This window comes from Fringilla coelebs (genome assembly GCF_963513975.1).
Source record: "Fringilla coelebs genome assembly, chromosome: 4".
Classification (NCBI taxonomy): Eukaryota; Metazoa; Chordata; class Aves; order Passeriformes; family Fringillidae; genus Fringilla; species Fringilla coelebs.
This window is the reverse complement of record NC_140032.1, coordinates 32524597-32541586: the sequence shown is the minus strand read 5'-3', so window position 1 is coordinate 32541586 and position 16990 is coordinate 32524597. Positions and strand designations below refer to the sequence as shown.

Sequence of the window (16990 nt, the reverse complement as noted above, 5' to 3'; positions counted from 1 at the left end):
AAAAAACACAGTCCCCCCACACCTCCTTCCCAGGATAAGAAACGCTACAGAAATCTCCTCGACTGAATCCTCTGGGAAAGTTCCGTGCTCCAGCAGAAACTTTTTATGATCATAGTTGTAACACGTGCTGGGATATCACTTTGGATCAGGAGGCAGCTGGCCACAGGACATGAACAAAGAGAATTAAATCACAGGAAATACACAGGATGAATGCATGTAAGACCAGTCTGCTGATTGTGGGTAATTTAGCACCTGTTTCTGAAAGTTGGTGCCACTTGGTGAAGCTGGAGATCATGATTTTAGCTGGGTCTGAATGATTAAAAAGATCAATTTACACAGTTGAAGTTAATAACTAGTAAGGAACGAGAACTCTGTTTAGGTTTGTTATATTGGTTATGGTAAGTTTGATGTGTTTTCTTCAGGCTGTGTAGATTTGGAGTGGTCACATACTTGGAAGTGTTTATTATTTATTTTGATGGGTGTGCATTTCAAAGATGCAGAGGGAACTTTCTGTTTAGTGAATGAATGTATTACTGCATTTGTTGAGCCTTTGTTTAAGCTGCTCTTAAACAGGAATAAATGGAAAAATCTTTAATGTATTTTTTATTGTTGTTATCTGTCCCCTAATATGTGTATTTATCCAGTAAACACAACCTGCAGCATTTTTCATAAAATACTCCAGGAAATGTAGCTTAAAAGGAGGATTTAGGCTATGTCTGGAAACAGCACAAGCAACATTTCTTCTGATTTTCTTTGTTTCTGATTTTGTCAGTGAAATGTGATCGTTTCTGTCTTAGCATGCTAGTGCAGATTCAAGGTAGTCTGGTTAATACCAAAGAAATCTGCATATTCTTCCTTTTCCCTCCTTTTGTTCGGTCAGATGGGAAATGTCTAACTTTAAATGGCAATTCCTTGTTGTGAATTCACATCAGAATAGGTTTCCTGCCTCTACTGACAAAGTATTCTTTAATTAGCGCAATTCAGTCAAGTTGGGGTTTGGGGCAAAAAGGGGTAATTGTGCAACCCAGGCCAGACATGTAACTTCTTCAGCATCTGTCCCTTCATTAAGTAAATCTGAAAGTGTACTTTTCCTAGAAGAGACTTTTTACTCTCAGTATTATTGGGAAAAAATGGTAATATTCTAGGCCCTCCTTTGCCCATTACAAGTAGTTTTGTTAGAAAATGACCTTTCTGTAGTTCTTCCCAGGGTGAAATCATAGGCAAGTGTTGATGACAACAGGCTGTTTGCAAGAAAAATTTTGTAGGGGATTTCTGTTGCAACCACCACTATAATCATGAGATGCCATGAAGTTACTGTTCTCTAACTTGATGTTTTCTGATTAATGATGTAGTTCTGTAAGCAGCAAAAGAAGTGAAGTCAGATTTCCCTTGTCAAGTGTTTTTTGGCTGGATTCTGTCCTATGCATTGGGAGGTTGCTATGCCTGAAGCTCTGTATAGATGTAATGTGTAGCATGTATACAAAGTAGCATCCATATACAGTATACATCTGTACAAGTGCAGCAAGCACTTGTTTTAGAATCTCTTGTCTAGTGAGGCTCAATCTCCCTGACACATACAAACACACAGATTGTGATTGTGCAAGGCTCATTTTCTGTGTAAACCGGGCTAAAAATTATATTTAAAGGTTGTCTGAGCCATAAAAAACAAAAGATTAAAAAGGTGTTGAGAGTCTGAAGAAGTGAAACTGTGCTTTGTCTTCCTGTGCTTTACAGGATGCAGAGTGTAAATGAGGGTCTTCTCCCTATTTCAGAGAAATAGGGTGTATAAATCCTAATATGGTATTATTGCACTGTAATTTCTTTAATTCATTTACAATGGTTGTACTGAATTGGTTCCATTTTTTAAATCAAGAGGTGATTTTTCAAGTAATCTTTATGCAAAGTTCATGAGACAAAGAGTTTGACTTCCAGGTCACTTCTTTCCAGCAGTAGAATCACTGATAAAAAGTCTTTCATTGTTATGTAGTTGACAGTTAATTGCTGATACATGGTACAGAATGTAGTCTGCCTCATTTTCTCTCAAAATGATGTTACCCAGACTTGCAGAGAGCAGACACACTAGATAGACTGGCACAGGAAAAATTCTTGCTGGTATGGGTTCAGGATGAGGGAATTTTTATTCCCAGCTATGTTAGACCATCAATTTCTCATCTGTATGTTAAGAATAGTTATGGGTCCCAGTTTTTCAGAGTGTTTGAAAACCACTGAAGAAAAGTGCTATGTAAGAGCTAAGTGTTTATTTTATGTGCTACATTATCTTTTGTTCTAAGTAATAAAAATAATTTTTCCTCCCAGGCTAGCGATACAAATCCCCAAGGCATAAATGAGTACAATTCCCATTCACTGTTTCACATGTGCTTAGACATTCTTTAATATTGAATGTCACTTAAAACAAGAAGTCTAGAAAACTTTTTTAAAAATTATTTAGAGAGAGGTTTGGAAAGACATTGCAGAAACAGAGCTGAAGCTATACATACATGCATATATTTCATATTTAAACAAAACATGCAGTCAGCTGGTGAAAACTGCTCTCTGAGCTCCAGTTTTCATTTAATTGGGAACACAAACATATGAAAGTTGAGGCTAGTAATTTGATTTCAAAAGAAAGCTGCTTGAGACAAGCATCAGTCAGAGCTAACAGGAGCCATATGCTAGATGTTTTATGTAAGTGATGTAGTCTTCAAAAAAATTAGGAAAAGCGTATTTGCCTTTTTTTTTTTTTTTGAGCAGATCTTTCCTAAAGAAGTTGTAGTAAACCTTCTGTTCAACAGCCTAATAGTATTTATGTGTGTAATTGATATTAATGTATTATATTATCTCATAGATGCAAGATATTTGCTGTTACTGTGCATCAAAGAAGTTCATTGACTTAACTATAACCACAGAGTGTGTGTGATTTCCCAGAGCCATGGGACAATCAAGATAAAATCTGGCAAATTAGAGCTTCCCTGAGTAAGGCGAGTTTGGCTTTCTGTCACTAGATCTGCTCAAAATATGTGCTAGCCTTTTTAAAGAAGAGCTAGTAACTATCTCCAGCAGACAGTTATGAACAACAAGCGATGGAGATCATTCTGTCACAACAGAGCTGAAACAACAGTTTCCTTGTCATAATGAAGAAGGTTGAGGAGCACTCAGTGGAAAGGATTAAGGCTTAACTTACGATATTCCCTTGCAAATCAGAAAGGCTCTCACATAAACCAATATTTTTTAAACATCTCTATTTCATTTAAAGCCATTTAAGTTATTATTTAATGGGCAATTATAGTAATCTTTGTAGTTAATTAAATGGTTGTCAAGCTCCCAAATATTTGCAAGCAGAGTGTGTGTTACCCTGGTATACTAACTATAACATGCTGCGCTAGAAATTGTGTTAACATTGAGGAACCACTGCTGAAAGTTTCATATTGAGGAGTTATGTGAAGTACAGTTAGTATTTCAGTGGAAGTTCCTGGCTTGTTCCTGGTGACAAGAGCCCTACTGGCAGGGGGTCAAATTCAGCGCAGACTGAGTGCTTTCTGCTCACTAACCTAGAAAGCAATTCCTTGCTGAAGGCCTACTTTAAAAGGAAGAATTGTGTGAAGTTAGTAAAACTGGGCAAATTTAATTATTTCTTAGCTTGTACTTAGCCAGTTTTAAGTTACCAAGTCTCAATTGGAAGTGATCTCAGAGTTGGATTTCTGCAGGCTCTTGTTAGTCCGGGGAGAGGGATGGGCTACTCCTGGGCATGAGCAGAGCAACTGGTTTCTGAGTTTTTGTCCAAGCATCCCTCTGTGGGCAACTACAAGGCTGTAGAGCAAAGCATCAGGTATAAAACTCCCTGAGACCCTTTCCCACTTCAGGAAGCTGGTTATGGTATTTTGGCCCCTTCTCTACATCCTAAGTATCATTCTGGTTAGCTGTGAATGGATCACTCCCATGCAAGGGAAAGAAAGAGGTCTTTCTCCTGCTTTCTTGTCCTGGCACCTGTGTAGGTGGCAGTGAGAGTACATGGCTGGGAACAGGCACAGGGATGCTCTTGCCAGGCTGCTTATGTTTGAGAAATTGGCAGGTCTTTGATGATACAGATAGAACAATTAAGGAGTTGCTGCCCTTTACCTGGATTCCCTTAAAGCTACTCTATCCCAGGCAAAACCAGGACACCAGAGAGCCCATTTCAGTGCCCTGTGAACTTGATAAGATTAAACTTCAGCTGTGGCCACTATATGCCAATCTGACATTTCACTGAACTTAATTTATCACAAGGATACCCATGACACATAATCTTTGTGTTAAAGACAGTAGTTTCTTAAATGACTTAGCTAAATCTGCATAATTCTTACCTTAATTCTGATGCTGCTTAAACATGAAACTAATCATTAGATAAACTGATCCCCTATACAAACTGTGTGGTGACTGGTAATCAAAGTTGGTAAACTTATGTGTCTAGCTGATTACAAAGATTTGTCTATGAACGAGTTTAAACTGACAGCAGACATAATTATTAGTAAATAGCAATATAATAACTGTGACCTTCTGTATCCATACTCAAATGGTGAGGGAACAAATGGTCTTGCTCCCAAGTCATACAGAATCATATGTCTCATGTTTCCCTGTAAGCTGTGTGTCATCTTCTTTGCTGTTCTCTGTAATGCATGTGGCAGGAACTTTTTGGTGTCTTTGAGTAAAAAATGTCCAGAGGATGTTATATTTTAAGGTCATAATTCTGTGGCAAGATAAGAATGAGTAAGATCTTGGGCTTCACTGTGTTGAAGGGGGAGGAATGCTGCTGTGCTGGCAAGGAAATACAGCATTGATCAGGTCAGGCCTGATTAAGCAAAAGCAGTCAGGAGATACCATAGCACAAATGTGTTGTTTTAAATCATTCTTGTGTGTTGGATAACTCACTTCTGTAGAGCAGATTGTAGATCTTGTGATTGAAAAATATTGCTCATAGGTCTCACTGAGACAGCTATGCAGTTTACTACTCTCACCAATTTTTTCCACCAAAGTGCTGAGTATAATGCCAGAGTAAATGCATTTTGATAATCAATTTTAGAAGCTGCTGCTCTTGTTTAGTAGACATACTAGGAATATAGAAATAATGGGACAAATATTAGATGTTGTGAATTGAGAATGAAAATTTGAATTTGAATTAATTTCTAGAAATTTGATTCATTATTTGATCACAAGGTGTTGCTCTGTGACAGCAGAAATAGGATGATTTTTTTGTGACATTTCAAAGCCATTTAGGTAGAACTTAATCCCTGGCTATTGACTTACCTGTGACCAGAATAGATTCATTCTTAAGCACCCTTTGTTCTGTCTGTTACTCTATATTACTCCTTTTCCACTGGCAAGGAAAATATTTTAGCCTGTTGCTTTCCTCTCTTTGAGATCACTGGGGAGCTGTTACCACTTCAAGAAGAGTTTCAGAGCAGAATCAAAGATTTATGTACTTGGATAAAGGATGTTAAAATGGGCTTGTATATGTGTAGTCATGCTAGTATTATCAAATTGTAATTTCTCCCATAACTTTAAGATCTTTTAATGATTTTTTTAAAACTATAGATTAATGAATATTTTGTAAGGCAACATGAGAAAAGTTACAACAAACTTAATTTTCAGGCCATCCTGGAACCTAAAAACTTCTTTTTTAAAAATATATATAGTTTGTACAAAGACATTTGGCATGTAGATCCAGGACAGGTTTATTCAGGGTATCAGTCTTAAGGTGTTTTGATGCTTTTGGGCCTCTAAAGAGTTCTGTGCTTTATCAGTTGAGTTTAAATCTTATTCATTAACTTAGCAACATTTTTTATCTTTGTTATTATTAATAAAAAATACTAGATCAAATGGAAATGGTGGGTGATCTATACTTTGAAAGGGGAGTGAAATTTCCCCTTTTATGTCCAGAGAAATACATGAGACAGTTTTGTTTGTGCAGTTACCTAGTAGGATGTTAAGAGGAGGTTTTGCAACCACGAGTGCTAATTTATTTGCATTTTTCTGAGTCTGTCAGTTGTACCTTTTGAGAAACTGTGTTTGCATAGTGTACATCTCCCATTTTCCATACTTCTCTGTGTCTTAAGTTTTGAAATAAGGTGACAGATGGTTCTCCAGTGTAAGGGTTTTATCCCCAGCTCAATACAAAAACTAGAGATCTCTGAATTTTCACCAGCTGTATCTCTACCTCTTTGTCCTATGAGCAGATTTTTGAACAGAATGCTTCATTGCACATCTTTTGTCTTTTTACAGGTGATGTATCACCCATCAGCATGTCTCCCATCACTCAGTCACAGTTTATTCCACTTGGGGAAATCCTTTGCTTGGCCATCTCAGCAATGAACTCTGCCCGAAAACAAGTCACACAAGAAGCACTAATGGAGCACCTAACCACCTGCTTCCCAGGTAACTAGTCATTAATAAATCATAGGTGAGATGAGCACATGTCTGTAAAAAGGCAGTTGAAGAATCCTCAGTACCTTCTGGATGGGAATATTGACTAATCTGACATTCTAACCAAAAGTAAAAGGAGACATTAGGGTTCTAATCTTGGAACTTGTTCTTTATCCTTAAACATGTAGAGAATTGAGTTCTCTTTGATAGACCATTCAAGTTGAATGCATTTTGCAGAGCAAATTCTTGACTTGATATAAGTAATAAAAATTACTCGGTGTACTAAACAACAAAATATTGGCTTGTTTCTTTTTTCAGACAGTATCAGAATAAACTTGTTTGTGATTTTTCTGAGAAAATAACCTTTTTTATCATCATAGCCAAAGGGATGCAGGGCTTCCTTAGTAACTATGGAAAACAAAGTATGACTTGTCATAGCCAGGAGCAAACTCATTTTACCTTGTGGCTTTCAAGCTAGCTGTAGTAAGTCATAAGGGTTCTGTTGACATCATTCAACCAGTTCAAGTGTCATTGTCCAAACTCTGAAGAGGTAACCTCCTGGAGGTCTTTGTAGAGACCTCCCTTCTAAAGACCAGGTTTCCCACACAGCTGCATGTCTTCCTGCACCTAGAACAGGCTCTCAATGTGTGGCCTCATGCAAGTAGTAGAGTCCAGTACAGCCATGTGCGGGTTTCAGGGGAAGGTTCATTTAAAGCGAAAGGAGTGTGTCAGCTTGCTTTCCAGGAGTTCTCAGATCCTTCTTGGACACAGTTCTGGCTTTTGCTTCTGTACTGCCCTTGCTTGAAAAACTACAAAAAAAAGAGACATCTCTCTCCATGGCTAAACTAAAAGTCTTGGAGAGCTACAGATACTCTTGCTGTATTCACAAATGCTGGTGTACTGTTCAGAATGTATTCTTGTCAGCATTTGATGTTTATCAAATGGTAAATGAAAATTGTCTTGGATTAGAGATACTGTAAAACCACAGAAAGAGAATCCTATAACAAGAATCTACTCTTGAACATGCTGCTCCTCTACTACTGGCTGTCTGTATCTGGAGTGGGTGAATCATGCAAAATGCATCTTGTAGAGACGTTTTGCATTGAGGCGCTAAGGTGCTGGGCAGAGGTTTACTGCTCAAGAGAGCAGAACTTCTTAATTTGTGCTTTGTATGATCTTGGGCAAGATGTTTATCTGTTCTGTGTCTGAGTTTACAGTTCTCTAAAGTAGCTGAGAAACTTCTCCATTGTACCTATTTATAGCTGCAAGAAGTAGCTAATTAAAAATGCCTCAGTAGGAGAACTACTGATGCATCGGTCTCATCTAGGCAGCCTAATCACAGCCATGTTTTGATGTCTGGAATTTTTTGCTTATGTTTTAGAGCAAGAGTTACTTAAAGCCTTGAAATTTACATGTCTTTTGCTATAACTGACGCTGAGTTCTGAGAATTTAAAATATAATTCTCAATTGAGTGCTATGTTTGGAATAAACAATTGTCTGACATTTAATTATTGCACTTCAAAAAAATACTGCCAGCATATTTTGTAAATACTGGCTTTGTCTCCCTATTTGTAGTTTTGTTTATCAGGCTGATTTTGAAAATAGTGGTAAAAATTGTAAGGGTTAGAATGTGAAGAAGGCAAAGTTCACAATTATAATTATCTTAATTTATTTTGATGATTTTTTCCCCCAACTTATCTTTTCTATGTATGCTGTGTACTAGAAGAATTTCAAAGATTGCAAGTATTTTTTTCAATTATTCTATCAATATTTATATGTAAACATCGTTGCACAGTGGAAATGAGAATTTATTGGTGACATCCCTTGAATTTCCTGGGAGCATGATTATCAGTTCACTTGGTGTGTTGTGCTATTCTTGTTAGACAGAGCCAAACATGAAGAATAATTCAACTGGCTGGATTGTTTTGTAGACGTTGCTCAGACAAAGCCTGAGGCAAGTTAGCACATAGTCTCTTGCTGCCTTTTTTTTTTTCTGCTAGCCATTAACATGTGAATTTCTCAAGTCTGAGATTTAAATAAAAAAAAAAAAAAGAGCACCTCACTTCCCAAAATGTAGAGAAAGTTATTTGAAGAAAAAAATCCACCCTTTGTTGACCAAATTTTCTCCTTCACTAGAGAAATGCCTTTCTCTCCCAGCCTCAACATATTTAATATACAAAGCATATGTGTTCTCTCAGTGTGTGAGGATTATCCAAAAATTTTCTCCTTTCCCATAAAAAGAACTTCTGTGCTGACACCTTTCACTTTTCTGCCCAAACCCCTGTAATAAATCAGCTGTAGCTTTTTGAGCCTTTGTATTCTTTGTGGCTATTGTAAAACACCTGATGTCCTCTCATATTCTCATAGTTTATTTTTGCTAACTAGGTGCTGATGCTCTGAGGGAGAGAAGAGCATTCCCACTGTAGATGTGTCTGTTATCACATAACCTCTCTGTATCTCTTCCTGTAGCAGCACTTGTCTGCCTGTGTTGTTTGTGCTGTAATGAACAGATGCTTCACTGCGTTTCATGGTGAAGATGAATTTCCTAAGACCCCAGATGCTATTTTCAAAAGTGCCTAAGAATAATAAACCTTTTTCCTCAGTGCAGGGTCTTACAGTTGCTGTCTAGCCCTCTAGTTTGCTGAGCCATTGTGCAGGCATAAATCTGGGCCATGGCTCTATCTGAAATAAGGTATGCTAATTATTTATAACATCACATAGCAACCACTCCACATCTTTAACTAGTATTTCATGAGCCAATCAGAGTATTTCTTTTATCCCTTGTTAAGCCTTAGCATCAGCTCAGGAGAAAATCATTTTAGCAGATTTAACACCATTTAAGTACTACTTCAGATGTATTTTTCATGAATTTATTTTACTCAAAAAGTTTGTATTGATAATGCACATCTTATTTGTGGTTTTTGTTATTTGTTGTGTTTTTAAAAAAGCAAGAGGGCTGCTCCTGCACGTGCTTCCATTATTCTAACTTAGAATTAAACAACGAGATGTTTGTACAGCCCTGCTTTGTAATTTATTGACCATGGTTTAAATCCCATACATTAAATGTAAATCTTTGAAATCCAGTATAAGGAGCTAAGAATGTAACCCCTGTTCTGTGTTTGGCAACCAGACCCTCTTATCTGTATGAACCTGGACGAAGACAACATCAAACCTTAGTCTGTGCTGCCTTTAATAAGGGTATTTGTCTTTTTTTTTTTTCTCACCAGTTCTGTCCACATACATGTTTAAATAATTTTAAGACTTTCAACATTTCGGTGTAGAAAATACTTGTGTATTGGCCTAGGTTACTTTTGAAGCAAGCAGTTTTCTGAAAGCTGGCAAATTCCTCTGACAATCACCTTTATAACTTCACTCTTTAAATATATGAATTATATGTGTAGCACTTAAAAGAAGTGTCTTACATTAACTGAGTTCACTCTAGGTTAGTGTTCTTTGTGAGCAGCAAACAAGACATAATCTTCTGTCTGGAAGCTCAGTGGATGGCATAGTAGACTCTCTTGAGATACAGAAAATGTACATGTCTGATGATTCAGTGTCCAGACAGTTTCTGCTTTTGAATTATTAAACCACTACATAATCTTAAATAACACCACTGCTGTCATGCAATATTTTATGGGCTAGAATCTGTAAGTCACTGAGGTTTTTTTCCCTTGTTCCTATTTAATGGAGGAAGGGAGACCATAAGGAGACCTTTGAATGCAGGGGGGTAGGTTGTGTATAGACAGTATGTGGGCAGATTGCTTTAAAGAGGAAAGTCTTGAGAAAGCTAAGAAATCTGTATTCACTCTGGATCCCATTGTTCCTTTCTTAATGTCATTGCTCCTGTCTGCCATGCAGGAAAGCCTAAGCTGAGTTTGGGTCTGTTTCTACTTTTTTAAGTACCTAAAAGAGCTTGGAATAAAACCCATAGCTACCATTAGCTGACAGTGCTGAGCTTCCAAGATCTGCATCTGCTGTCATCCCTGCTGGCTTAGTGAACCACGGCATGGACTGTAGCTGGGAGTGATAAAAGTGATAGGCTTCAACTCCAGAGAGAAGGCTGACACAATTAACTTTACAGCATCATTGACTGCCAGGCATGCTGATTTTTTTTTCCTTGGTGTTTATCTGCACATTCTCCATTCACAGGAGTTACTCAATTAATGTAACTACTGTGCATCCAGTGTTTAGAGACTCACCCAACACATTGTAGCCCTTATGGGTTACTGGGTGGAAAATGCATATTATTATTTTTACCATGTATTTGCAGTGCATTTTTGCCTTAATTGCTGTAAAACATCAGTATACCCATTTCAATCTCTTTCCCTAACTTTTCTCTAAGCTCCCAGGAGAAGTTCTTTCATCCCTTTTTTTTGTGTTGTGATGTTTTTGAAACAGTATGTTAAGAAAAGTCTTTTTAGTAAAATAAGGATGATAAACCAGGTTCTCACAAAGGTAAGTACATCTTGAAGTCTTTACTTGTAAGCTTCTGAAGAGTGCAGTGGATGGGGCAGGTTGTTTGTGTAGGGGAAGGAAGAGAGGTTGGCTGCTGCAGGGCAGGTGCACCTGAGCTGGACCATGGCTGGATCCTGCAGTGCATATTCAGCACAGGATGGAGAAACAGATGAGCTTGAGTTTTGTGGTCATCCATGTCTTCTTGTGATGCACTTCATAATGTCAAAGGGATGGCATTGCCCAAGCAGACACAGCAGTTCCACTGCAGGAATGAAGAGTTAGGTGACCACTGTTTGTTGCAGGGATTGAAATCACTCTTCATGTTCCTGTGTGCTATAAAAAGCTCATGCAGAGGACAGCCTGCTTTGCCTCATAATTCACAGGAAGCCAGCATATTGTTTACTTAGTCCAGAGAGATTCAGAATTCTAGGCTAGGGACAAAAAGTCCTTTTTTCCCCCAGCTCTCTGGATTTTAGCTTTTCCCACCTGTTGCTGTTTCTGGCATGTTAACTCATCTAGAGATTCTGGGGATCTTTATTACTCTCACTCAGATTATTACAGAAATTGTGGACACCTGCATGAAAAGGGAAGAAAATGCAAGCTCCTGATTCTCCATATTTTTTTTTCTAATTTTCATTCTCATTTATGCTCTCAAATTATATCGTATCTTGCCCTCTCACTTCCTATGTCCACAGTGGCCCAAATATTTCAGCCCTATGGATGGTGGGTGAACTGTATTAACTCTACCCCAGTCAAAACTAGTACATGTCCCTGTGTACTTCTTCCTGGTGCCTTTGTGTTGTAACTGCTTTCACTCATGTCCATGTGGTTCCTAACCTTTTGCTGTTTCCATTTTAAGATTTTAGTTATGGATATAAGTAGTATGGTCATGTCTCTAAGTTCAAGCAACGCTCAGAGTCAGACATAAGAATATGTTGCCTCCAACCCAGTTGCGAGAAACAGGATAAGTTAAGGAATTAGTCCAAATTCTCTTTTTCTTGTTGCTTTTAATGAGTGTTGCTGTCACAAGGAGATAGTGAGCTTACAGGCTCCAGCCTTTGATGTGTTGGAGAAGAGTTAGTGACTAGACGCTGTGTGCTGCTGGAGATCCTGTGTTTGGGGCAGGTACCCTGGCTGAGATTTCTCCATGAAGTGTTTTTGTAAAAAGCATATGCTTCACTGAAATGTTTTTGTATACATTGAAATTCTGTTCTTCAAGACAGAGTTTGACTTGACAAGGTCCTGACCAACCTTATCTAAATTGGCAAGGATTTGAGTAGAGGTGCTAACCAGATTAATTCCAAACTAAGGTGCTCTCTGGTTTGTTTTTTTTTCCTAAATTACTTTTGTTTAAAACTAAGACCCGGAATAAATAATGTTAACTTTTTCTGTTTAAAATAGAGCATCCAAATGTTTAAAAAAAAAAGTCTTTAGTTCTAAAAATGTATACCAGACTAGTACTCAGAATTAAAATGCATTTTAGTTAAGCAAAATGTATTGATTGAAGATAGTTTTTTCCACTTATAACATGGAAGTATTTGAATTTTTTATTCAGCATAAACAAACTTCTTGAAACTGGTTTGTGAACTAAAGTTCTTTTTTCCTTAGCTCTAGATGGAACTTACTCCTATACACAACATGCAACTTAGTGTTTTATCTAATGAAGTATTGAAGACTTGGTCAAGCACCACTGAATCCAGCAGGTGCATTGGTAATGGGAAGGATCTGGCTCACAGTGCCAAGTGTGCCATATGCCATTGACGTGGGGTAGTCATACTTGTCCCTCTCTCAGTATGCAACACATGCCTTAGATAGTGGCCCACACATCTCACCTGAAAGACAAGAAACTCTGAGAAGCAAAGTTTTGGGAGCTAAATCCGTAACTTCCAGCCTAATGGAAAAGACTTTCTGGGTAACATGAACTGGATCATTCAGGATGTCTCTGTTTTGAAGCAGCTGATGTAGTTGAAACATACTTTAATGGGAGAGCAAATCAGTTAAATCAGGTTTGTGATAAAGGGACAGTTTGAGGAACTGCTTTTTTTTTCTTTTTTTCTGTGTAGTATTCTGTGAGAAAAGTACCTTAGGCATCCACAGTATCAAATACCTACTGCTTTATATGTGACAAGGCATTATAAGAATAGTTCTGCTGAATTTGGATATAAATGCTTTGTTGGAAGAAGAATAAAAGTAGAATGTTTCCCTTGACACTCTGATTTTCAGTGATTCCATCTTGTAGCTTAAGGTCACCTGTACATTGGAAGTGACTAGAAGTTCTCTTGGGGTATTTTTTAGCACTTTATTAATGGCCTACTATTTACTTAATAATTGATATGTCTGAAGTGTAGGAGATAAGTGGAGAAATAAACAGAGAAGGGAATGCCTAACAAAACGCTTTATGTTTGTTCAGCATATTCCAGCTTACACATCGGGAAAACTAGCTTTTTTGGGGGGAGGGGGAAACCAGAGAGTCCTACACAGTTTTATGCACTTCCTGATATGTGTTTATTGTTATTTCTAGGAGTTCCAACACCCAGTCCAGAAATCCTTCGACATACTTTGAACATGCTTGTACGGGAGAGGAAAATATACCCAACTCCAGATGGTTATTTCATTGTAACCCCACAGACTTACTTTATAACGCCATCTCTCATAAGAACTAACAGTAAATGGTACCATCTGGATGAGAGGATACCTGACAGGTCTCAATGTACCTCTCCACAACAAGGAACTATAACTCCCTCCACCTCGGGATGTGTCAGGGACCGAACACTACCCAAAAACCACTGCGACTCCTGCCATTGTTGCAGAGAAGACATGCACAGCATGCATGCATCTACCCTACAGAGGAAATCAGCAAAAGACTGTAAAGACTCATACTGTCCTCCTTCATTATGTCAGGTCCCACCTACTGAGAAAAGTAAAAGTACTGTCAATTTTTCATATAAATCAGAGACGCTCACAAAGCCTAAGGATGTAGAAAAGCAGTCTAAGAAATTTGGACTCAAATTATTCCGATTAAGTTTTAAGAAGGATAAGACCAAACAGTTGGCAAATTTCTCTGCCCAGTTTCCTCCAGAGGAGTGGCCGCTAAGGGACGAGGACACCCCTACCACTATACCTAGAGAGGTAGAAATGGAAATTATTAGGCGCATTAACCCAGACTTGACTGTGGAAAACGTCATGAGACACACTGCACTAATGAAGAAACTTGAAGAAGAAAAAGCTCAACGAAGCAAAGCAGGGTCTTCAGCTCACCACAGTGGACGAAGTAAAAAGAGCAGGAATCACAGAAAGTCTCATGGGAAATCGAGGTCGCACAGCAAGACCAGGGTGTCCAAAGGAGACCCATCAGATGGCTCTCATTTGGATATACCTGCTGAAAGGGAGTATGAGTTCTATGATCCCTTGACTCGATCCCCACGGGAAGGCTGTTTTATAATAGAACACAAGGGAGATAATTATATAATGCACAGCAATCCTAACATGATTGAATCTCACTTTCCCATGACACCAGAGTGGGATGTGTCTGGTGAACTGGCCAAAAGAAGAACTGAAATGCCTTTCCCTGAACCTTCCAGGGGAAGCTCCCACTCCAAGGTCCATCGGAGCCACAGCCATACACAGGATAGAAGATCAAGGAATGAGCGGTCCAGTAAGGCTAAAGAAAGGTCTAGATCCATGGATAACTCCAAGGGACCTCTGGGCTCAGCTACTTTAGGCACACCTGAAGATATAGGTGAAGGCTGTAGCCCAGATGACCAAACAACTAGCCAAACCTACATTGATGATAGTACCTTAAGGCCGTCGCAGTCACTCAGTCATCAAAGGGCTCTGATTTCATCTGCAAGCTACAAAGAGACTTGCATCCCTGAAATAGCCGGGGGCAGTGTAGAAACCCCCAGTTCTTGTAGCCTATTGGAACAAGGCAAGCCTACAGAGAATTTGCCATCATACAGTGAGCTCAACTCCTGCACAACAAAATCTGCAGTTGATGACTATTTTCAGTGCAACACATCCAGTGAGACTGTGCTTACCGCTCCATCACCACTGGGAAAGAATAAAGAGGATCATGACACGCTAACAGGGACAGATGGGCTGAAAAAAATGACTCCCACAGAAAGACAGTCTCAACATATTGCTAGGGAGCCTGGGGTGCACAAGGAGGAGTCCCCAAAGGGCCCAAGCAGTGGTTCAGTGGTTGCTGGCCAAACTCCAGAGGTGATTGCTAATGGGCGGCTGGTTCAACACCATAGCACAGAATCAAGCAGCCTTGACAAAAGGAAAGAGATATTTAGCAAGGATACACTCTTTAAGCCTCTGCACAACACTCTTTCTGTGAATAGTTATCACAAGTCTAACACCCCTCTGCTAAAGCCCCATCAAAAGACCCCCTCTGACACATTGCCTGTCAGATGTGAGAAACTTGAACAAGCGATGGTAACCTCAGTCACACAAGTCATGCCTGTTTCTCAGAGACAGCAGGAGACAACTGGGAACCAGGAGGCCTCCTTTGACTACTACAACGTATCTGATGATGATGACTCAGAGGAAGGAAACAACAAAAATGCTGAGGAAGAAAAGAACAGGGATGATGTTGGTACGATGCAATGGCTCTTAGAAAGAGAAAAGGAAAGGGATCTACAGCGAAAGTTTGAGAAGAATCTTACTCTTCTCACCCCCAAGGAAACAGAAAATAGCAACAACCAGAGAGCCACCCACTCAGCCCGCCTGGACAGCATGGATAGCAGCAGCATTACTGTGGACAGCGGGTTCAACTCTCCACGGTAGGACTGTCACATTCGTTGCAGCTTTACAGACTAGGAAGTTCCATTTATGGTTTTATGGGTGTGTGATATTGGTGACAGAATGTAGGGCTGTATTTAAAAATTTCACACATTTTCAGACAGTGTTTTTTCTACAGCTCTGGAATCCTCTCTTCAGATGTGTGGGTTTCCCACCATACAGTAAGAAAGACTAATGGAAAGGCTAGGCATGGCCAGGTGGCATAATCTTTGGCTCAGACGAAAAGAAAAACTAATAGTATTGTTTTGTGTTTGGGCTTCCTTGTTTGTTTTCTTCAAAAATTTTGGAAGTGTATCTAGTCAACCATTTCAAACTGGTGAGACTCCCCCTACAAATTTAAAGTGCTCTGGATACTTGAACTTGATATTTGAGATGTGACTTATGAAGTGCTGGTTAGTAATTACTGTTCCAGGGATTTCAGGCATCATGGAAGTCTCAGTGTGCTAGAAGTCTTAGAAATGTAGGGGGGGAGAGAGTTGATGGTGCATTCCCTGCCCTGGAGATTTCAGAAGTTCATTTCCAGGTTAAGAATCCTTTATGCTAGCAATCTTCCTTGTCTGTCTGACCTTTGGCAGTCCTTGATGGAATAGAGCATGACCTGTTTTGTTTGGCCTGCATAGCAGCTCATCAGAGTTCAGAACAATGACTCTAAGAACACAGAAATAATGTACAGTAGCAGTTCTCTTAGAGTGGCTTACTTAAGCTTAAATTATTTATTGTCTGTGTTTAAAAATAAAACCTCCAAGACTGATTTTATATTATGGGAAAAAATAGGGGTTTTTTTTGTTTGGTTGGGGTTTTTTTTGGTGGGGTTTTTTTTTTTGTTTGTTTGTTTGGTTTGGTTTCCTTTGGTTTTTTGGTCTTTTTTTTTTTTTCCCCCTGTAAATGGTGATCTTGTTCCTCAGAAGTATATATATTCTTTGCATCAATAGCAAAGGCTCTCAGGAATGTGAAGGATGTCCTGTTTCTACACAGGACTAAATTTCAATTTCAGTTGAAGTCCTGTCACTCTGGAAGAAATTCCTTTGGATTTGATGGTTACTCACACTTATGTTAATGACAAGAGAGAAATTAGAGAGCCTGATGCAGCTTGCAGTGATGTATCAAACTGGAGTGGGATTATAACGAATGAATATTTTTTCCTGAGCAAAAAATCGGAAAAATTATTTGAGTAAATCATACCATTAACACACTGAGTCCACTCTTAAAAAGAAGCTTGAGTCCACTCTAAAAAAGAAGCTTGAGAAGGCTTTGAATTTATGTTATTGATTGTTCTGCAGATGCCCGACATCTTTCTCACATAGAACTGTTGTATGAAACTGTTTGCGCTTTT

The 16990-nt window shown here is 38.8% G+C and overlaps 1 protein-coding gene across 2 annotated transcripts in view; it reads left to right on the top strand.

Moving 5' to 3' along the window:
* STOX2 (storkhead box 2) overlaps positions 1-16990 on the top strand; it is a 66619-nt gene that overhangs the window by 45770 nt on the left and 3859 nt on the right. For both annotated transcript variants that reach the window (XM_084204215.1, XM_084204216.1), the window contains exons 2-3: positions 6256-6408; positions 13373-15638. In XM_084204215.1, the coding sequence (XP_084060341.1) occupies positions 6256-6408; positions 13373-15638 (2419 nt within the window). The remainder of the gene's footprint in view (positions 1-6255; positions 6409-13372; positions 15639-16990) is intronic.